At 34.8% G+C, this 23,562-nt stretch overlaps 4 protein-coding genes across 4 annotated transcripts; 2 read left to right on the plus strand and 2 right to left on the minus strand.

Moving 5' to 3' along the window:
• Positions 1–2,632: 2,632 nt before the first annotated feature.
• On the minus strand, positions 2,633–5,299 carry LOC143578869 (uncharacterized). The gene is made up of 5 exons (XM_077062333.1): positions 5,051–5,299; positions 3,471–3,548; positions 3,294–3,378; positions 3,051–3,139; positions 2,633–2,922 (listed from the first exon to the last, which is right to left on the minus strand). Exons 1-5 carry the CDS (start codon positions 5,297–5,299, stop codon positions 2,779–2,781), a joined length of 645 nt encoding a protein of 214 aa, XP_076918448.1. The 3' UTR covers positions 2,633–2,778.
• A 1,378-nt stretch (positions 5,300–6,677) lies between these two features.
• LOC143578870 (uncharacterized) lies at positions 6,678–9,991 on the minus strand. Its single transcript, XM_077062334.1, has 2 exons — positions 9,721–9,991; positions 6,678–6,870 (listed from the first exon to the last, which is right to left on the minus strand). The coding sequence occupies exons 1-2, from the start codon at positions 9,904–9,906 to the stop codon at positions 6,679–6,681; spliced, it is 378 nt and encodes a 125-aa protein (XP_076918449.1). The 5' UTR covers positions 9,907–9,991; the 3' UTR covers position 6,678.
• A 6,513-nt stretch (positions 9,992–16,504) lies between these two features.
• LOC143578864 (putative aquaporin TIP-type RB7-5A) lies at positions 16,505–17,983 on the plus strand. The gene is made up of 3 exons (XM_077062330.1): positions 16,505–16,678; positions 16,997–17,247; positions 17,435–17,983. Exons 1-3 carry the CDS (start codon positions 16,552–16,554, stop codon positions 17,807–17,809), a joined length of 753 nt encoding a protein of 250 aa, XP_076918445.1. The 5' UTR covers positions 16,505–16,551; the 3' UTR covers positions 17,810–17,983.
• A 1,632-nt stretch (positions 17,984–19,615) lies between these two features.
• On the plus strand, positions 19,616–20,944 carry LOC143578866 (putative aquaporin TIP-type RB7-5A). Its single transcript, XM_077062331.1, has 3 exons — positions 19,616–19,791; positions 20,127–20,377; positions 20,566–20,944. The coding sequence occupies exons 2-3, from the start codon at positions 20,216–20,218 to the stop codon at positions 20,938–20,940; spliced, it is 537 nt and encodes a 178-aa protein (XP_076918446.1). The 5' UTR covers positions 19,616–19,791; positions 20,127–20,215; the 3' UTR covers positions 20,941–20,944.
• Positions 20,945–23,562: the final 2,618 nt, after the last annotated feature.

The following is a 23,562-nucleotide window of genomic DNA, read 5'->3' on the forward strand; positions in this document are numbered from 1 at the left end:
TTACCACTTTTATAAAATTGTTCCAGATGTGGGCTTTAAAAATAATGCGCACACACACATGAATCATGATATGTGTTTCAAAAATAATGCACACAGGCACAAAAAGTTTATGAATTAATATACATGTCATGCTCACATTCCTCTTTTTTTACTATGAAATATTTAAATCCTAGTTATAAAAATTGTTATATGTACAATAAAGAATAGACTGGCCACTATGATTAATTGACTCTTTTTTTCATCAAAAATTAGTTTCAAGAACTAATTTGTTCCATAAATAATGAATCACTCACACACAAGTTAATAATAAAAAGACTATCAATATGCTTAATTCAAGTACAAATTTTCACCAAGGTAAATCAAAAGCGCGTCAAATTTAATCAAAACATGCCAAGGAAACAAAGAGGAGATCGGATCGATAATGGCAATGCGTTCAGAGGAGTCATCAAGCTGATCTTAACCATCAATGTGCTTCTGCAAGATTCAGTCTTCCGAAATAATAAACTGTATTTTGTTTCAGGGATCATCACTTGTCACTACACAGTAAATGAAGAAGTTTATTATATGAGTGAACTAGGAGCAGGCAATCTTTATGATCATTGATCGATCACTTCTTTAACTAAATAATCTTGTGAGATTATATGGCCCCACATTGGTCGTCCACCCTCATCTGATTTCCTGGCACCACTGCTTGACGTCTGGCCCACATCAAGCAAGTCCGAAATGTTGCTTGTCCGCTTGGTTCCACATCATCCAGACGGCTGAATAATAAAACCGTTTGTACATGCTCTTAGTAACCTTTGAAGAGGTAATATATATAGTGATAAGCACATGATGCCACTCTAGCAGATGTATGAGGTTTGAATCTTGCTTCCATTGGTTTCCTACCGTAACTTCTTGAAGTTCATCTGCGTCATTATAACCGATTTATTTAACCAAGTTCATCTAATAGCAACTTCTCATCTGTTAAAAGAAAAGGAGAGCAACAACTAGTGGACCAAGAGTTCAGTAGCCATGAACATAGACCAAAAGTAGGAATTTTTGCTCTAGGATATTGACTATTACAATGTCTATGACACATGCATCATGCATGAGAATTCAAAGGGCTGGCATTGTGTTGATTTCCATTAACTCTAGCCCCCATTTGAGCCAATCAGATAAAACTTGATGTGAGCATAGGCCATAGAGATTAGACCTGTCCCAGGCAACTGAAGTTCATCGACCCTGTGTTGTCTTAAAATTAAATATCATGTGGAACATTGCATGTGCAATGATAAAGACCTTGTTGATGTTCTTGGAAAACATCATAAATTCCAAGTGAATGGATGCAAAAAGGACATGTATTTCATGTTTTGAAGACTTCGGTTGCTTAGTTTGTTTTTTGCTTGTTCATTAGTCGTATCAAATGGCATTCGATAGAACATAAACGCTCACATTGTAGTTATTCCCAACATAGACACTGTAGATAGATAGGTAACTCAGTCAAAATTTATTAGTAGAAACCTCTTCAACGCTTAGTTGCTACCGATGACCAGTTACCTTTGATTAGTATTAACTTGTTATTGACGCCTATTTGCCACAAACCAAATTGGCACCGTTCGGTGGTAACTCACTATTGTTGATTATCACTTAATAGTCAATTACGGATTGTCATTATTGATAATCAATTACGGTTGTTTATTAGTTTACTTGCAAGTTTCCATCAGTCATGCCAATTCAAACCATGGGTGTCTCGCTCCCTTAAACCTTCATGTGTGTCAGTTCCTGAAATTATAATAGTACCGTACAAACGTGTAGGGTGTACTTTACTTTGTTTTTAAGTAAATCACAATTAATCAAAATGACCTGATATCCATAAAATCCTCATTTCAGATTTTCAACTTACAAGTTACAACCAACACAAATGTGACATACTAACATTAAAAAAATCAACTGTGGACTCCACTTTAAATGTAAGATTATTGGTAGGGTACCTAAAATCGATCCTCTCATTATTCATTTGTAAAACATGCACAATACCTCTGGTCCTCAATGTCGGTAGAGAAGGTTTTTTTTAAAATACTTAAATCAAGTATAAAAAATGAAGTCATCCATTCCTAACTGCAGCCCAAATTGCAGGTATGCAGCTTCTACAACATCACTAATTGTACGTGATGAGCTTTTAAAAAATCTGTATTGCGCTGATAGGACGCTACAATAAAAAGCGGTGGTTCTGAGGCGTGGCAACTGCCATCAGTAGCGGTGTTGAACGGTGGGGGTGCATGTAGATTTCCCACATGAACTTTAATCTTTTATCCTATTTTGTCCCTACAGAATATACTGTTGGTTGTCTTTGCACAATAAAATGTAATTTTCTTTTAACATCAATTTATTTCCTAAATTTTTCAGGATAAAAACATCGTAACCTGTATTCTGCAAAATTTGAACTCTCAACCTTTTGGTTGTGAGACAGACACGTTAACACCACCTAGATGTCCCATTGAGGACAGTAACAATCTAATTTACATCACCGGTCATAAGTTGAAGTCGCTCCCTCACAAGTTCATGACAAGAGGAAACCAGTAATATGCAATCTTACGTGCAGGCAGGTCCTTAGTGATTCGAGAAGAAGATAACAGGAGATTATGGTGCATTTTCAAAATAGGAAGATTAATCATACACTCTTTCAAAGGAGTTGATTACAATTAAAAATGGATATCAAAAATAAAAATAGGAAGACCATTGCAACCACATCCAAAAGTGATAATACTATCTTTTGCTAACATCTGAGACAAATTATCAAGAACCGCTACAATTCACGATGAAAGGTTTTGCGAAGTTGATGAATTCAGATGTCCTAATTCCTAGTTTTAGATCGATCTCTCCGCCACCCAGCCAAAAGTAGTAAGGTTGAAGCTTCACAATTGCTTCATCCAAAATAACCTGCCATTTTTACCCCAAAAAATAACTATGTATCATAAAACACATATTTTTATGTACCCTGAAAATTACAACAATAATCGTTTTACAAATTTTCAAACTAAAAAATTACTAAACTATTAGCTGATTACCGGGATGTCTGTTTTCATGCCAACGCATGTAACTCCATTGTGTTCAAAACCAGTCAATTTGTGTGATATGTCTTCGGGAGCAAGTCTTACTGTAAGGCCAAATTAAAATGAAATTAATGATCATGAGTTGTGGCCCAAAATCACAAACAACTCTCAAACCAAATATCCCGATATGCTCATTTAAAGGATGTTTTTATAAGTTTATAACATGAAAGTTAACTATTAACCAGAGATGTTACTTACAGTTGAATCTCTTTTTGGGTATCTTGCCATTGTTGAGTGTATAAAGAAAATTTTTTACGGTATCAGCACTAAACCGAGCAGTATACTGCAGTAAAAAAAGATTGAAAAGATAAGTTAAGAGCAGTGTGGGTTGCATTATAGCCAACAAAGACATGAAAAACTGGAATAAAAAAGTACCTGAACGACAACAATGTAGTATTTTGAATTCTGTCGGTCACTGCAATCTGTAATGTCAGATGGAGCTTGAGTATTTACCTGCAAGTAACGAAAGTATTAATATACAAAGTTATGATGCAAAGGAAGCTCTGAAAACCTATTTGATAAACACCTTATTTCACTATGAAATGCAATTTGATATTTGGTGTCAATCTAACGATCCTCAGTAACTAATTAGAGGTGCAGGCGAGCCTAGCTGTTCACGAGCTACTCGAAATCGGGTCGATAAAAAGCTTGAATCAGGCGGAGCTTTTTCGAGCTCGAGCCAAGCCCAAGCCTCAAACAAAGCTTGTTTAGTCATTGAGCCCGAGCTCGAACCTCGAATGGGAAGCTAGTTTAGGCTCATCAAGCCTTGTGTATTTTAAAGTTTTGCCTCAGGGAGAGTAAACGAGCCAAGCCACTTGTGAGCTACTAAAGATCGCTTGTTCAAAACTCAAATCGAGCCAAGCATAAAAGAGCCCGAGCTCGAACTTTTATTAATCATCTCATAAACAAGCTTGATCCTGAGCTTCACATATCGAGCTCGGCCAGGTTGCGAGCCTAAACAAGCTATTTATTTTTGTAACTTTTATTTAATACATTTATATAATAATAATGATTGTTATATATAAACAAATGTCAAAAAAATAAAATTATATACATTATACTGTATAGAAAAATTATAACTATAACTATAAAGTATAAATATATTCATCATCGTACTCAGTATATCTCACCAATAACAAAGCTATGGTAGGGTTTGAGGAGGGTAAGATGTAGACAGCCTTACCTCTACCCCGTAGGAATAGAGAGGCTGCTCCCGGTGAGACCCCCGGCTCGATAGTGGTTTGCATCAAGCCTTGGACATAAGGCACATAACATTCAACCATCGGCACACTAGCCGATTGGTGCATGTACCCTTGTCTTTCGGCTATCAACGCCACCACATGATGCCTGATTAACCTTCCGCCACTTTTAACGTTATTTTCACAAGATTAGTAAAATAACGTCAAAATTAGTGCAATTTAACTTTAGCCCACCCGAGGGTTCACACATATTTACATATAAATATATATGTAAATAAGTATAAAAATTGATAAATAAAATCATTAAATAATTGACAAAAAATAAACAAGCCGAGCTTGATCTTGAGCCTTCTTGAATTGAAACAAGCTCGGGCTCGGGCCAGCTCGTTTACACCCCTATTTGCCTCATTTGGACATGTACTAATTAACTTCACACTAGGTTTTTCACAGAATATATTATAATAATTAAAAAAAAACGTATACGAATAAATTAATAAACAATGAATGAGCCAAGCCGAGCCTGAGCTTGAAAAACAACTCACAAGTTGTTTCGAGCTCAAGCTCAAGGTCTAGTAAGTCAATACTAGCCGACAACCCTAAACAATTTGATGAATTTTGTTCAAACAGCAATGCAATACAATACTATTCTAGTCAGTGGTAAGTTCATCTAAATTAGCAGTTACCTCTATAAGTCCTAAAACGTACACCAATATAAACCTCAAAAACAGAAACAATGAGTTAAATTAGTAATAATACCAGGACAATGCTTTTGCATAGATGATGAATAGAAGCAGCGGCCAGAACATCTCTACGAGCTTCTAGCGACCAGTCGTAGTAATCGGACGGAACGCGTTTAAATGGCGACAAGTACGGCGGAGAGGCGAGCTTCGGTTCCGGTGGTGGATTGTTGCTGTTCAGAATTGGTTGATGGATTGAGAGCTCCAGTTGTGTTATTCTGTCAAGGATTTGGGTTTGTCGACTTTCTAGGGCTGCTAATTGTTCCATTCGTTCATCCGATGGTTGGCTTGCTTTTGCTTAATAAATAGATTGTTGTACTAGGAAAGGATACAACACGTGTTAATAAGTGAAGAAAGAAAGCATGGCAAATGAAAAATGTTAAATACGCATTTGGTTGTTGTACTGCATCCATAAAAACACCAAACATAGAGGAAAGATAAATTACTCTCACATGTGTAAGTTTCTTTTTAATATATAGTTTAATTATGTTTATTATTATTATTATTATGATTATTATTATTATTATCTCTAACTACTTAACTTTATATATTTAATTAGGGTCTTTCTTTTTCTTCTTAAATAGCAAATGTTCGTTATGCGTTCGTAATCAATTCAATTCCTTAACAAACAAGATTTTATGTTCGATTAGCGTTCATGAACCGTTTGTCAACAAGTTTAATGCTAAATAAGTGAACATGAACAAAGCTTCGTTCGGTTTGGTTCAGTTACAAGCCTACTTATGAGTCTCATATGCTATATACGTCAAGATATGGGTCAACCTGGTATTTAAATCTCACCAAAGGTTTCTATTTCACACGTCATCAAATGTACAGTCCAATCCGTGCTATAGATATTAAACCAATCAAATGTGAGAACTCACTATAGAAGACAATAATTCTAAACAAAATGGTCCTCACTCAATGAAAGCGATGCCTACCCACCTAAACTACAAATAAATAGGTCTATGATCAAGGTACGATCATCTTAAACTCAACTATTCGCTTTCACTTACATCACGTCTTTCATATCACTTTACTTATTTTCACAAGAGGTTGATCATAGGGAAAACCCCTTTTCTATGACGAGACTAACAATGGCTAGTTTTGTATGTCCAAAGCTCTTTATTAGTAGGAGAACTAGGTTCAAATAGTCTAGCCATATATCTATTTGGTTTGGTGTTTCTTTATTGGCGTTATCCGTGGGACTCGTCCACAACAAAATGATCCCTACTCAACAAGCCATTACTTCGGGTTATTCAACAAGCCAACGCATTCCATTGCCGGGCCATCAAATTTGGTTAAGTGGGCTGTTTAGTATTTGATTTATGATCTGGAATCTGGATATTATTTGGATGTCTTCTATGGAACAAACCACCATTATTATACAGTAAATTAATACCTCAAATTGGTTGCTCAAAGTATAGATGACAGAAATCAAACTTGAAAAGGTCAAACTTGTGGTTGTATTAATTCAAGTTACACAGCCAGTTTGGCATCAATCCAAAAGGTACAACGTGGATCACATAATAAAACGGATAGAAGATGTATTAAGAGATTTAACTAGAATATCATGGCAAGAATTGTGGTTGATACTCTTGAGCATGTCTAACACAAAGTTTTTAAAAGTAAAAATAACAAGAGTTGTAATCAAACCAAAATCTTAAGGCCTTCCTTCTTTGGAGCCGATACCATGTTCTTGTTTCCAGGAAAAGCAGTGTGCGAAACATCAACAAGAGCCTTGAAGCTATAGGGTTCATGCATTGACAGCTCAGACAGAACCTTCCTGTTTAGCTGGATGTTTTCCTTCACAAGCCCGTGCATAAAGTTACCGTAATTCACCTAATATCATTAACCACAATTAATCAACCATGACCCATATATATATCCTCTCCCTATATATATCTATATCTATCTATAATATATATAAACGAAAACACAAAAATCCTATGTGTCGCGATGTGGTCGCTCCCCCCTTTTATGAAAGCCACCAGATTTCTTGATTTTTAAATGGAGACCTCTCATTGATTTAACCCAAATTGATGGGTATGGGTCTTACCAAAACCAGATAGCTTTTAAACGGGTTATAACATCTCATTAAATTAAAAATTAATCTTACCAATTATTTGATATGAAAATCCTACAAAATAGGAATATACTAAAATTTAATATCCAATTTAAAAAGAAAAAGATATTATTTATAATTAATAAAAAATTTTATAGTAAAAAACATAAGCGGTTAATGGGTCACCAAATCCAGATAGCTTTTAAACGGGTTATAACATATCATTTATTTATGAAACCCTTTCATCATCAAACCCTAAGTATATTATTAACTTTTTTACAACAAAGAAAATTAAAATCCAAAAAATAAATATTAAAAAACAAAAAATGTAAAACAACCATTCTCTCAAGCCATCAGATTACTTTATTTGTAAATGAAGGTTTCTCACGCATTTGACCCGAATTCATGAGTAAAGGTCTCACCAAACCCAGATAGCTCTTAAACGGGTTATAACATCTCATTATATTAAAAAATAATCCCATCAAATATTTGATATGAAAATCCTATAAAATAGGAATATACTAAAAATTAATATCCTATTTTATTTTAAAAAAAGATATTATTTATAATTAAGAAACAATTTTATAATAAAGAAAATAAACGGGTAATGGGTATCACCAAACCCGGATAGCTTTTAAACCGGATTATAACATATCATTTATTTGTGAAACCATTTCATTATCAAACCTCAAGTATATTAATTATTAACTTTCTTACAATAAATAAAATTAAAATCCAAATATACATATATAAATATTAAAAACGAATAATGTAAAACAACTCCCGTAATACGGGGGATAAAATCTAGTATATATATATATATATAGGATCAGGATCATGTGTGAACTTTTTGGGAATTGAGAACTACAAGAACCATTTTGGACCACAAAAAACCCAAAAAATAAAAAAAAATCATAAAACAAAAAAAAACACAAAAATAAAAAAAGTAAAAAAACCAAAATTCTTATTTATCATCCCGATTTCTATTAAAAAAACGAAAAAAAAATTCTCGGTTTAGCTAAATTATACATATATGTATAATATCTATACTATATATAAAGCATGAGTGAGGGACTTCTTAAATTTTAAGAGATATCAAAATTATTGCTTTAAGTACAAACCATAATGCATAAGATTAAGACATTTTAGGGACAATTTTGTCTTTTAACAATTTTGTCTTTTAGCAAAATCATATACATTGATTTTGATTTATTAAAAAATAATTATAAGTTGGGTCTTTACCTTTATTGCATTTTGTTAATTTATTAAATAGTTACATATATACCCCTAATTTTAAACCAACTATCCACACGACATTTAAACGCTTATAACTTTTTCAAACGTTAATATTTTTTAAAAAACATTATACCATAAAAACGAGTATATTGTTCTCTTTAATTTGAGTATGGTATTGCTATACTTTTCTCATTTTAAAAACTTAATGTGTTGCGTGATTACCATTAAGGACCGTCAAACGGGTTGGGTGGGTTCGGCCGTTTGGGTCATGGGTCGAAAAGGTTAAGGTCGGAATGGGTCGATACAAAAAAGGTTAATTTGGTTTGGGTCGGGTTGGGACGGGTTCGGGTCGAAAGAGGTCTAAGTCAAAACAGATTTCAGGTTATAACAGTGTCAGGTGGAATGGGTTGCGGGTCAAGACGCGATCAATTTAGTTTTACGTGCACACCGACACCTGATTGCACGCCTACAATCGTTGTGTGGCGTGCTTAGTAATACCGATTAAGCTTTCAATGTCACATTACGAGCATACTATCGTCGGGTTACGCGCACAATGTTGTGAAGTCACGCATATACTGAAACTGTAACACCGGCTACACATTCGATGTCATGTTTGTGTAGATAACTCGCCGCATCGCGCGGGCACTCAGCTAGTGTACATATATGTACACATGTGTTTTTTTATACACATATGTATAATTTAAGGTAAATGATAATGTACGTTACGTAAATTAGAGATTAAATGAAAGTATACATATGTGTATAGGTATAGTATGAATTAAAAAAAACGAAAAAAAAAATTCTCGGTTTAGCTAAATTATACATATATGTATAATATGTGTATATATGTACACATATGTTTTTTTACACACATATGTATAATTTAAGGTAAATGATAATGTACATATATGTACATTACGTAAACTAGAGATTAAATAAAAGTATACATATGTATATAGGTATAGTATGAATTAAAAAAAACGAAAAAAAAAATTCTCGGTTTAGCTAAATTATAATTATATGTATATATATGTACACATATGTTTTTTTATACACATATGTATAATTTAAGGTAAATGATAATGTACATATGTGTACATTACGTAAACTAGAGATTAAATGAAAGTATACATATGTGTATAGGTATAATATGAATAAAAAAACTTCGATTTTTTTTTAATGAAACCGGAATGAAATATAAGAATTTTGGATTTTTACTTTTTTAAAATTTTCGTTTTTTTTTTTTTGTTTTATAATATTTTAAATATTTTTATAGAGATTTTTTTAGTGGTCCAAAATGGTTCTCAAAGTTCTCAATTTGCCAAAGGTTCTCTTAGGATCCTTACCCTATATGTGTGTGTGTGTGTGATAAGATAGAAAGCATAGCATACACCATGTACGCGAGTGCCAGCATTAATGCGTTCTATCCAAAGGGAACGCATGTCACGTTTCTTGTTACGTCTGTCTCTGTATGAATACTGAAGCGCCTTTTCCACCCTTTCTCTAGCTATCCTGATGCAGTTCTTCGCTCTTCCCCGAAAACCTTTGGCTAGCTTAAATACTTCCTTCTTGTTCATCTTTCTTTACTCTTACCTTACCTATATTGTTGTAACAGAAACAGTTAAAACATCAAGTTCTATTGAATCCAGATGAACTGCCATTATTAAGCATGACCACATGATACCCTAATTCAGGGCATTCAACATAAGACTGAATGTGTTTATTTAATATTAAGGTTTTTAGGGATTACAAACCGAAATACAGATAACAAACTAAGCATTATTAGGCTAGCAGAAAGTTTGATTCATTGAAACAAACAATCAAACACTTGGAGTGCAGATAAATGAACGAGGCTACACAGACAGAACATTAACTAAGCTCCAGTAGCGGAAATTATGTACAACAGATCACACATACATTATACAAAGCAGCAGCAAAACATGTATAAAAAAACTTCTCTACAGCAATAAACAACAAACAAGCGTATATGAAGCAATAACAAGCTATGGTTTAAAGTGTAAACGAGCCAAGCCACGTCCAAGCTCAACAGCTCGTTTTGAATTACGAGAGCTTGGCTCGTTTCGAGGTCTTTTTTAAAAGCTCGAGCTCGGCAGTCTTTTTTCAGCCTCGAGCTCGGCTCATTTATTATTTATTATTTATTAATTATTATATATGTATTTTTATTATTATATGTTGAAAAGAAGCCTTAGACGATCCTAAGCTCAGCTCAAACTAGTGTGCAGTTACTTAAATGAGCCAAAGTTGGGCTCGAGCACAGCAGTGCAGTGTGAAATTAATAAATAGAAGTCCAAAACAGTTAAATTTAAAAATGTATAAGGCTCATTAAGGCACAACAAGCCTGAACAATCTTCTCATATAAGGCTGGGTTCAATAACAAACGAGCTTTATTTGACACGATAGCAACAAATTAAAACGCTCGGCATAAAACAGTCAAATTAAAAAACTGCATAGCAACAAATTACAAATATTAGATAATATTGATAGAATCAAATTTAACCTAAATTTTGTAAACCCTAACTAAGAAATGAAAAAGAGATTACCAGTAAAAAGATAACAGAACTCGTATGTTGAGACTTTGAGAGCAGTCAATCTGAGCAAATGAAAGTGAGATGAAGAAAACTGAGAGTGGAGAAAGTGAGAGATTGTGTTTCGGTTTTGAGTTAATGAGCCGAGGGCCACCAACCCATTGTTGATCATAATTGTTGGGCCGTATGGGCCCAACAATTTAGAGGTGGAAAAAAAAACCCGGTTCCAGCCGGTAGGGCTGTAAACGAACCGAACGAACATAAATAAGGCCTTGTTTATGTTTGTTCGTTAAGAAAATAATGTGCTCATGAAAGGTTCACGAACACTTACCTAACGAGATTTTATGTTCGTGTTCGTTCATTAACGAAATTAATGTGTTCACGAACACAAATAAAATCGGCAGAGCCTATAGGTTGAGACCAATGTATTCATCAATGTGAATAATGAAAGCCTGTAAATGAATCGAATGAACATGAACAAAGGCATGCTCGTGTTCGTTCATTTAACTTTAAAAGAACACGGACTCTTAATCGAACAAATATTTATGTTCATGTTCGTTTATATACAAAGGGACATTGTGTTCGTTTGTTTAAAATCTAAACGAACATAACTAAACAAAGATAAATGAACATAAATGAACTTAAATGAAAACACTTAAATGAACTCAAATTAACAAATATAAAAACTATTAATCAGATTACCTATCTAGATAATATTTAATTATGTTCTATTAATACATAAATAAACGAACATAAACGAACGTTCATGAACATAAATGAACGAACGGAACATGTGTTCATGTTCGTTTGTTTAATTAAACGAACACAAATTTTTTATTCATGTTCGTTCGTTTATTAAATAAACGAACATAAACGAACTTCCAGCTGAACGGTTCACGAATAGTTCCCGAACATTCAGTTCGTTTACAGGCCTACCAGCCGGTGTACCCAACCAGGAACGGGACCACGTCTTGCCCGGCCCTCGGGTACGAACCAGGTTTCAGTTCCTCTAGAAAAGTCGTACTCGTACCCAGACTAACCGGCTCCACCTATATCCGGTCAAAACCCGGACCCGGCCCGGCTAAAACCCAGAAAACCAGTCAAAAATCCAATCATGCCCGGAACCGGTTTCTATCCGACCCAGTTCTTGACTTTTGTTGACCATATCCGGAAATTCCTGAAAATACACGCTTTGTACACCTCTAATCTCATTCATTGGTTATAGACATGTAAATGAAGTGAATGTTTGACTGAAAATCCGTTTCTATTAGCTTTTTCAATAAAGGAACGGACATGAACAATTTCTCTTTGTTCGTTTAGTTAAACCAATGGCACAAATATATGTTTAAATTTGTTTTAAATTCGTTCGTTCATAATTCGTTCTCTTATTGTTAATGCAAAACTTGTGAGCACTCCACTAGCTACCATTGATTCTTTCACTTTGCAAAGATCGCTTTTTCATGATCAAACTCTTTATATATCCTAGTGTCCTTGGCCGGTGCCTTTCAATACCTCACCATTACTAGACCTGATCTGTCGTATGATGTGAATCAAGCAAGCCATTTTCTCCATGTGCCCGCTACATTTCATTTTTAATCGGTTAAATGTATTCTATGATATTTCTGGGAACCATTTCATATGGTCTTATGTTTGATAGACTAGCAGACCGACTAAAACTCAAATGCGAATTGGTCCATGTGTATTGTGACTTGACGTGCCTAATATGGCTACTTGATTTATTTGAGTGGAAACCTTGTTTCATGAAGTTCTAAAAGGCAACCAAGGGTTTCTCATACAAGCTGTGAATCCATATACCAAGTTATGGCTGACACGGTTGCGAAGATAATATGGCTTACTCACCTTTTACGAAACTTCATGTTTTTCCATTGGTACGCTTCTATGTGAAGAGTTCTTTGTTCCTTGGTCAAAATCTTGTTTTACATAAATGGGCCAAACGCATGGATATTGACTACCATTTCATTTGAAAACTTGTATCATCTGACATCTCGTCAACTATACACTATATTCTTTCCAACCAAGCTCCATATGGCCCACATCTTCATTCTTCACGAAGATTCTTCGTCGGCCGCTTTCGAACAATTTCAGGGCTTGCTACGGGTTCATCCCCCACCTTATTACTTGAAGAGGGTGTCAAAGCTCCATGCAGTATTTTCTTCTAATTTGTATATTTTAAATTAGTTAAAGTTACTAATCATTACAAAAAATAAGTTTTATCAAACTCCTTTAAGAGCGCGTTGGTGTACACAATCCAAAAACAAAATACTTATACAATTATTTAGCTAGCTAACCAGCGAGCTGGTCATGGCTCAAGCTTGGTTCATTTGCAACTGGACCAATCTAGATCAAGTTGTTTTTCAAATGAGTTTCTAGTCACGAACTATTTGAACAATTTTACAAGAAAAAAGTCATCACTTAACTTGATAATTGATATCCATAGGTTATGATAGCATTTAAAGCCACTTTTAAATGACATCAAATATTATAATCCGTATACTCATTTTACCACATTTACTAATTGTGGATGCCATCATGTTCTTTACCTATAAAATACTAAACGCTTTGTTGTCATTCACTTTCCTCTATTACCTACTCCGTTTTGAAATATAAATGCAACGTAGTGGTCATTTATTATATTAAAGAAACTTATTAGCATGCTATTTTATGCTAATATTTAAATTTAAATCTGGAACAATAATGAATAATAAGATGAGCATGCGTTTTTCAGAAAACTTTACTTGTTTTGGTAATCACTAATAATTAAGGGCATAACATCCTTGCACTACCTCAATACAACTCATATGCTAGTTTATGATAAAGAAAAATGGGATAAAATGTTGATACTCATTTTTACCATACTAAAGAATACTGCATAACTCATATAAATTCAATTAAGCTAATACATATGAAATCCTCGTTTTACCCTAATCCATGTTTATGTTCTCTCAGTTTTATCATTTGTACCCTCGTGAATCCGTTGAATCGTTCTAGTCCTCTCTTTGTTATAGTTTTGTGAATTTCTCTTCCATTTGCCATAATTTCGTGTTTTTCTCTCCTTAGTTTCATTTGAACCACACAATAGAAACGCATAATGACTAATAGATTAGATACATGACAGGAAAATAGAAACCCGAAAAGCAAAAAAGGGGAAAAAAAAGAAAACAAAACTAAGAGTAGGTAAGGAGATTAGCGTGATGATTAGATGAGAACACAGATTTGTTCGTTGACGTCCATCCTAACAAATATGTTTGCCATGAATGATCACAGACAACCCATAACGAGGCGCACATGGCAAACAACTGTTATGGTGTATGCAATCCCTACAAAAAAGCGTTATGTGTAGGGTTATTAATTATGTCAGGATGACGGGTTTTGGGTTGGCATGTTGAATTATTCCACCCTAACATGGTCCATATTTTTTTCTATTAAAAACATCATCCTTAACTAACCTACACACATTTAGAATCATAAACCATAAATACAACACATTTAACTCGTTTATCTAAACACGTCAAATGAGTCAGTGGGTAATAATCAAGTTGCAAACGTGTTAATCGGTTGATGAGTTATACAGTAGGTTAAGCTAGTTAAAAGGACGGCTTAATTAAACATATTGCAGATCAACATGTTTAATTAAACATGTTAAATAAATCTAGTCAAACATAACTCGTTTAGTTAAACATATCAACCTACATACAACACATTTATTAAATGGGCTAGATGTGATATTCTAAAACTTGATTATTTTCACGGCATATCGTATTCAATGGAAAAAGATGCTTCTGGACAACTGATCTTGTTGGTAATCCAATCCAATCCGATCATTGAACTTTGCAATCTTCTTTGCATGCACTTTATTAAAAACATGACAACTAATCCCCAATTATTAATTCCACATTTTTCATTTAAAATGCACCATGATCGTCACTAATCAAATTAAATAACATAATTAAGCTATCCTTTGTGCTAATTTATAAATGAACATCGCTTATCCAGTCAATTAAAGCTCCACATACTTATTGATTTATTCAATGAAAATTGATTAATACAAACAATGGTTCATTAAAGTGTCATGTCTTATTAATCAGCATTTTCTAGGTTCGGCTCCTAAGTTCCAAAGCTTCGGTTTTAGTATGATTGGTTTTGCTATTCAAAAGAGGGTTGCGAGCAACTTGTTACTCATTTGTCTGCCACTTTATTGTAATCGTTTTGAGTTTAATAAAAAATTACATTATTTATCCTAAAAGAAATAATAATAAAAATAAAATATTTAAAAAAGATATTTGCAATTTTGCATAGCTTTCATAAACTGAAGTGTCGGATAAAGTTTGTGTTTTTAGTGGTGAGCGTTTAAGTCTCATAAATAAAGAATTGAAACTTAAAATAACCATTAAAAAATTACATGATATTAAAATATCTCTTTACATTTCAACTAGGTGTGATCAAACGGTTCTTACCTGTCAGACCCGACACGGACCCGGCTAGTAGCAAAAATGAGACTCCAAAACCAACCCTAATGTTATAATTGGTTAGGGTCCTAGACGGGTTTCTCAGGTCCTAGAATCAATTGTTAGTGTTGGACGCGTTTGTTTGTTAGTGTTGGACGCGTTTGTTTGATATGGAGATGATTTTTAATTGGGAAATTATTGGACTACTTTTCAATTTGCTTAATACAATAATGCAAACATAACTAACAATACAAGAATTATATACCTTGCTAATTATCAACCAACATATATTTTGTGCGAATCAAAGCTTCTTTTCATCTTAAACTTGTCTTAAAAAAACAAATTCAAAGTAGAAAAACAAATTAAGTTGTAAAGAAAATGATAGGATTTCACTCAACTCATTAGTCTTAGGCCTTAGCGGGATTGCAAACTTTTTTCCATCATTTCCTACCTTCTTTACGAACTCAAGAGAATCGCAAGCAGCCATACAAAATCAAACAACAAATGTTGAGGGAAAATGTCACAACTAGGTTGTATAATTGATTTAAAATACAAACAAGTTAGTGCTTGGCGGGTCTTCCTTCAAACCTGTTGTTGAACCGGGACCCGATTATCTCCATTTGCTATGCCCGGGAACAAACCCTATTAAACTATAAATAGGTTTCAAGTGTTCAGAAGTTACGGGGTTTCACGGGTCTTGCCCGATTAAAGGTCACCCCAAATTTCAACCCTCTCACTTTCGGCTCTCAATAAAAATTAACAAACAAAATTGTGGACCAAAATCACTAGTACCATGAATCCATGATGTTGTGATAACTGATAAGGACTAACGATAAAAACATATATGTAAGTGTTATTGATTGTTTTCAAATTAGTTGGTTTACACTTTCCTAAATGAATCAGCTATAACAATGTCTTATTCAACAAATATATTCAAATGAAGGCCGGTGGATCGGTTCCAATCAACGGTCAGAAACTAGCCATCTTGGCCCCACGGTCGGTGGCAGCACAAATTCGCTATGCATTGGGCCCTTCATAGCCACAAGTTATATCAACCCCACTTAAAGGTAAATAATTGAGTTATTATAAAATTATGAAATCATGCACTATATTAAGCTTGCAGAAACCATTCACAAATCACACACTTAGCAAATAGCAAGTCAACTATAACATATTCTCACTTCTAGTGCTCTATCTCCAATTTCTAAAAATGGTGAAGTTGGCTTTTGGTTCCATTGGTGACTCTTTGAGTGCTGGTTCCCTTAAGACTTATTTAGCCGAATTCATTGCGACCCTCCTTTTTGTTTTTGCCGGTGTTGGATCAGCCATCGCTTACGGTATGTTGAAATTTTATACACATATACAAATCTTCTTGTTGGGTTTTGAGTTTTACAAAATTGTTTTGAGCTCGACATATGAAAGTTTTGACTCTTTGTTAGTGAATGTACTTACACATGCAGTTGATTCAATACGCATGTCTTATATAAATTTAATTTATTGTGAAATGTGATAAATCATTTGTGTTTGCTTTATAAACATATATGGGACCAAAGATAATGTATTTGCAATTTTCCAATATGGCACAAGAAATTTAATGATCGTAATCTCATATTTATTATGAATTTAATATAACGTTGACTTTTATAAATTTGCAGGCAAACTCACATCAAATGCACCATTAGACCCGGCAGGGTTAGTTGCAATAGCAATAGCCCATGCTCTTGCATTGTTTGTTGGTGTATCAATGGCAGCCAATATTTCAGGTGGTCATTTGAATCCAGCTGTCACCTTCGGATTGGCTATTGGCGGTAACATCACCATCATAACAGGTCTGTTTTACTGGATCGCCCAATGTCTTGGTTCCATCGTTGCATGCTTTCTCCTTCAATTCGTTACCGGTGGATTGGTAAGTTTACCTACACTTTTCTTCGTAGAATATTTTAGTTCAAACTTGTATGTAGTTTGTACCCACTTTGCATCTATAAACATATTAAGTCATCATACATGCATGGTTACTAACAAAAAATATGTATGCTAAAATAATGTTTGGTCAACGAATTTAGATGTGTGCTTATATATTTGGTGTTTGACAGGCCGTCCCAACACACGGAGTTGCAGGTGGCTTGAGTGGTATTCAAGGAGTTGTTTTTGAGATCATTATTACTTTTGCTCTGGTCTACACAGTTTATGCCACCGCAGCTGACCCTAAAAAGGGCTCACTTGGAACCATTGCACCAATCGCAATTGGGTTCATTGTTGGAGCCAACATTTTGGCCGCTGGACCTTTCAGCGGTGGATCAATGAACCCAGCTCGATCATTCGGGCCTGCTGTTGTTGCTGGAGACTTTTCTCAAAACTGGATTTACTGGGTCGGTCCATTGATCGGGGGTGGGCTTGCTGGGCTCATCTACGGTGATGTGTTCATTGGATCCTATGAGGCACTTCCAGCTGCCTGTGACTATGCTTAAAAACTTCCTTCTTGTTTCACTGTCATCAATTTGTGTTTCATGATTTTATTTATGGTTGAAGGTGTAACATCCTCATTGTTTGAGGACCATTTCAAATATTCTTGAGGGCCGGTGAATTATTTACACCAAATTCCCCCATAATATTGAACTTGTACTCATTTTATTCTTGTTTTTTCCTTTAAACAGATGTCATGTTTGCAACTTTGAAATGTTAACGAGAAGTGTCCATATAATCAAGTACTCTTATTATTTACTGTTATCATTGTTTATTTGTTGCATTGATTCATTTAGATACTTTATTTGTTTGTTTATTTTTTTTTCTACTTCATATATTGTATGCACCGATTCATTTAGATACTCTGGGTTTCTTTGAGTTTGAGAGGTCTCAACGGAAACAACCTCTCTAGCCATAAGAATAGAAAGGTTTGTCTTCATCACTTCCTTACAAGAACCTACAAATAGCTATGTTATGAGCAAAATTATACCAAATATGTTGTCTTATTATCTATTGATTGAAAATAGTTTAAATTTTCAGTTATTGTTAATAATATCTTTACGATACATCTTAAAGCAAACAAAATAATATAACATGAATGCCATTACTATTTTGAGTTTGATAAGGTCTCTGTCCTTGTGGTTGGACCAAAATGACAGTTTCAACCTTTTTTTTTGGGGATTTCAATTTTTTTGTCATATTTGTTTAGTTGATTAACGTCATCCATTGGTCCTGTTAAAATTTATGTGATTTGAATAAAATACGGAATGCAGTTTCAAATTTTTGTCATTTCAGTTCAGATGATTAACATCATTAGTTCCGTTAACATTTATGTCATTTGAATAAATTTGAATAAAGATATGGATTGAAACTGTTATGCTGATCAAACTACATGAATAAAAATTGTTACTTGTCAATGAATAATAATTTGAATGACTTGCAACCTGGTGCATAACCTAATCGTTGTGAGACCTAAACTTTAAATTAATCCTTTGCATTTAATAATGATCTTGATTAGTATGACGTATAATGTTACGTGTTCATTATTGATGATTACATATATGCCAGTCACATTCATGTCTATAAGCACTTAATAATCATCTTAAGTAATAACAACAAAAGTAAGCATGCATCAAATTGTTAAAGCTCAAGCTTAGTATTCCCATGAAGATCAAGAATGATGATTCAACATCAAATGCTCATATGAAGTTAACAATAGCTTCACAAGATGAAAGTACAACATTAGTTAATGTTGTGATCATAAAAAGATTAATAATTTAACCTAATACTTAACAAATTAAAGTAAAATGATAACTGAAAATCATATAGATTTAAGTAAGAATATAAGATTGTAGAATACTAAAACCTAGAGTAATATAATCGTGTTTTACACCCGTCATGAAACACAAGTTTAATATTAGAATATCTCTTTATATTTCAACGCTCTCACTTTCGGCTCTCAAAAACAAAATTTGTAAACCAAAATCACTAGTACCATGAATCCATGATGTTGTGATAACTGATAAGGACTAACAACAAAAAAATATATAATTATAACTTATAATTGTAATGTCTTATTCATCAAATATATTCAAATGAAGGCCGGTGGATCGGCTGAAATCAACGGTCATAAACTAGCCATCCTGGCCCCACGGTCGGTGCCAGCACAAATTCTCTATACATTGGGCCCTTCATAGCCACAAGTTATATCAACCCCACTTAAAGGTAAATAATTGAGTTATTATAGAATTATGAAATCATGCACTATATTAAGCGTGCAGAAACCATTTGCAAATCACACATTTAGCAAGTCAACCGTATCATATTCTCACTTCTAGTGTTCTATCTCCAATCCTAAAGATGGTGAAGTTGGCTCTTGGTACCATTGGTGACTCTTTGAGTGCTGGTTGATTTAAGACTTATTTAGCCGAATTCATTGCAACCCTCCTTTTCGTATTTGCCGGTGTTGGATCAGCCATTGCTTATGGTATGTTGTTGTTTTAAACAAGTGTTCAAATTCTGTTGTTGAGTTTCGAGTTTTACAAAACCCTATGACTAGGCTTATATGTTACACAAGGATATAAACACTCATTTCAGTTTGAATGTACTTTTACAAGAAGTTGACTCAATACGTATGTCTAATATAAATTTAATTTATCGTAAAGCATTAAAAAATATTTATGCTTATAGAAGAGACCAATAATAATATACTTGTAATTTCATAGTACCATATTAAGAACAAAGAAATTGAGAAATTTGAATATTTATAATCTCAAATTTATTAATAATTTAAAATGAAGTTAACTTTTTATAAATTTTCAGGCAAACTCACATCAGATGCAGCGTTAGACCCGGCAGGGTTAGTTGCAATAGCAATAGCCCATGCTCTTGCATTGTTTGTTGGTGTATCAATGGCAGCCAACATTTCAGGTGGCCATTTGAATCCAGCTGTCACTTTCGGATTAGCTATTGGCGGTAACATCACCATCATATCAGGTCTGTTTTACTGGATCGCCCAATGTCTTGGTTCCATCGTTGCATGCTTTCTCCTTCAATTCGTTACTGGTGGATTGGTAAGTTTTCTTACACTTTTATCCGTAGAATATTTTAGTTCAAAAACTTGTATGTAGTTTGTACCCGCTTTGCATCTAAAAACATATTAAGTCATCATACATGGATGGTTACTAATAAAAAATATGTATGCTAAAATAAAGTTTGGTCAACGAATTTGGATGTGTGCTTATATATTTGTATTTGGCAGGCCGTCCCAATACACGGAGTTGCAGATGGCTTAAGTGGTATTCAAGGAGTTGTTTTTGAGATCATTATTACTTTTGCTCTAGTCTACACAGTTTATGCCACCGCAGCTGATCCTAAAAAGGGCTCACTCGGAACCATTGCACCTATCGCAATTGGGTTCATTGTTGGAGCCAACATTTTGGCCGCTGGACCTTTTAGCGGTGGATCAATGAACCCAGCTCGATCATTTGGACCTGCTGTTGTTGCTGGAGACTTTTCTCAAAACTGGATTTACTGGGTTGGTCCGTTGATCGGTGGTGGGCTAGCTGGGCTCATCTACGGAGATGTTTTCATTGGATCATATGAGGCACTTCCGGCTGCTGAAGACTATGCTTAAAAACTTCGTTTTCTATTTCAGTTATGGTCGAGGGTGTAACATTGTCATTGTGTGAGGACCATTTCAATTATTCTAGATGGTTGGTGAATTATTTACACCAAACCCTAATAATATTGAACTTGCACTTTTTTTCCTTTAAACAAATCTATGTTTGCAACTTTGAAATGTTAATGGGAAGAAATGTCCATATATTTTCAAGTACTCATATTATTTACTTTTTCTCATTTATTGAGTGCACTAATTCATTTAGATACTTTTGTTTGTTTATTAGTTTCTCTATACTTTATAATCTTCCCATGTTTCACTGAGGCCCTCCTACTTCATATGTTGTAATTAGCAGTAGGTTCTTGCCTTTTCTTTTGTATATAATTGATGATGTAACCTTATCCTCTTTTTGATGATGTATGACAAGATTTGATATTTAGTTTTGTTATGATTTAACAATATAAATGTGTCGAATATAACCTGTCATATATTCAAATAAAGGATGATCACACGGGCTGTCGTAACATGACACGCAAACCATTAAACGCCTAAATTGAACATATAGGCCACAAATATGTAAATCAAAAATGACGCGTAAATCACTTATGATGTTCGTAAATTATTTAAAAAACGGTACGCGGGCCAATATTTTTAGAATGTATATAAAAGATAACACATGTTGCTTTAAAAATTTGGTACGCGTATCATTTAGACTAAATCCTAGCACACAGGCCAGAGATACATACAAATCGTAGATGACACGCAGGTCAGCTACTTAAAATAGTATTTCGTCCAAAATATATATAAAATTTGTAAATGACACGCGGATAAGCTATTATATCTTAGCACGCAGGTCATAAATATATGAGATAAGTCGTTTGGCATAGGGATAAGATCGGGACCGTACCGGTACCGACCAGTCTCGGTTCCGAAAATCACCAATTTTTGGTACCGGTACCAAAGGTAAAAAAATCGGGAAATACCGGTACCGGTCCCGGTCTCGATACCGAAACTCAAAACTTTGGTACCGATTTGGTACCGACGGTACCAAATCGGTACCGATTTCGGTACCGGTACTGGTACGGTACCGGTACCAACCAGTACCAGTACCGAATTTGCCCATCCCTAGCTTGGCATGTTTAAGCAAGAATAGGTGGAACGCGGGCCGGCCTTGAAATATCTTTAAACATAAAATGGTAGTCACACCATTAAACATAAACTGATACGTAGACCAATACATAATTAAATAAAAGATAGAACGTAGGCTTTAAACTGCAATGGTATGCAAGCCATTACATATAACATCTTTTGAGTTATGCAACGTTCCAAGTCCGCGGAATTGGTGTCCTATCAAGTTTTTCTAACTTGTACGCACCCTTGTCCAAAACCATTTTTATCTTCTAAGGTCCTTCCCAGGTTGAGGCTAACTTCCCTATTAATTCAGCATTCGAAGCTTCGTTGTTGCGGAACCCGTATTAAACTTGCATATTTTGACCCGCGAGTCATAATACTTCTGGAGTTGGTGTTTGTAATTACTTTCTCTAATGAATGCCAACTCCTGCCTTTCTTCCAAAAGGTGTAAATTAAGGCGCAACCCTTTAACATTCTCTATGATAAGAAGTGTTCTGGCAGACGGAAACCCAATTTCCGCCGGAAGCATAGTTTCGGAACCATAAGTAAGACTGAAAGGAGTTTCAGAATTACCATGTGGTCGTGGGTTCGAGTCTCATGGATGGCGTCAATAAAGAAACACAAATCTGATTCGATTAGGGTCAGATCTATATTTCCATCGAGTAAGGGTAATCGGATTATCAAGTAGGTAAGCTGAATTCAATTGATCTCCTGCAAAACACAACCACCGTGAGCTCGTTACGGGAAGGATAAGATGGGGGGTCTTCCCGTAACAACCCTACGACGTGTGAATAAGTACAGTCCTGTAGAGAAAGAAAGTACTAAAGTGATTGATATAATGTGAGGAGTGTGAATGAATACCTTATGATTATGATGAAGGTATTTATAGCCAGGGGTGGAGGGAATGTGATTGGTGGAGTTGTCTCTATCCAAAAGATTCATTTTCTACCTGAATAGACGCATGTCACTCTCTGATTGGAGACAATAGCTAGCCATGTGCATGGTTGTTACTAGGTGTCCAGCTGTCTCTCTCTCTCTCATTGGCTGTATCACCTCGTGTTCTCCGTGGAGGAGGCAAACGTCCTTGTTAGGGAATATTTTAGCGATCTTCTAGAAGGATATTGTTACAACAGTTCTCCATTCCTAAGTAAGAACTCTTGTTGTTTCTTTCTTGTGCAGAGGTTTATGCGGTCCGCGGATGTCTTCCGTGGGTACTGTTGATGACCCGCGAGTGCTACTAATGACCCACGGGTGTCTTTATTGGGCTTGCGTGTCGTTTTACTACCCTACCTCTATAACGGATTTGATAGGCAGCTACATGTCATGGACCGAATATTTTAAGATCAAGATGCTTAATTTGTGTTGAAACGCTTGGGTTTGTTGGCTCGTCCCAGACTTCATCGGGCACGGCCTCAGCGGGAAAGGAGGCGTACATGCCTAGTCGTGCTTGCACGACGAACGCATCGCTGGTAGTGAGCTATTGCCGCTTGCCTGACGAGTCCAATG

The sequence above is a fragment of the Bidens hawaiensis genome, unplaced genomic scaffold (genome assembly GCF_021521415.1).
Source record: "Bidens hawaiensis isolate Kalapana, Puna unplaced genomic scaffold, B.hawaiensis_p1.1 tig00029381_1, whole genome shotgun sequence".
In the NCBI taxonomy this organism is placed as follows: domain Eukaryota; kingdom Viridiplantae; phylum Streptophyta; class Magnoliopsida; order Asterales; family Asteraceae; genus Bidens; species Bidens hawaiensis.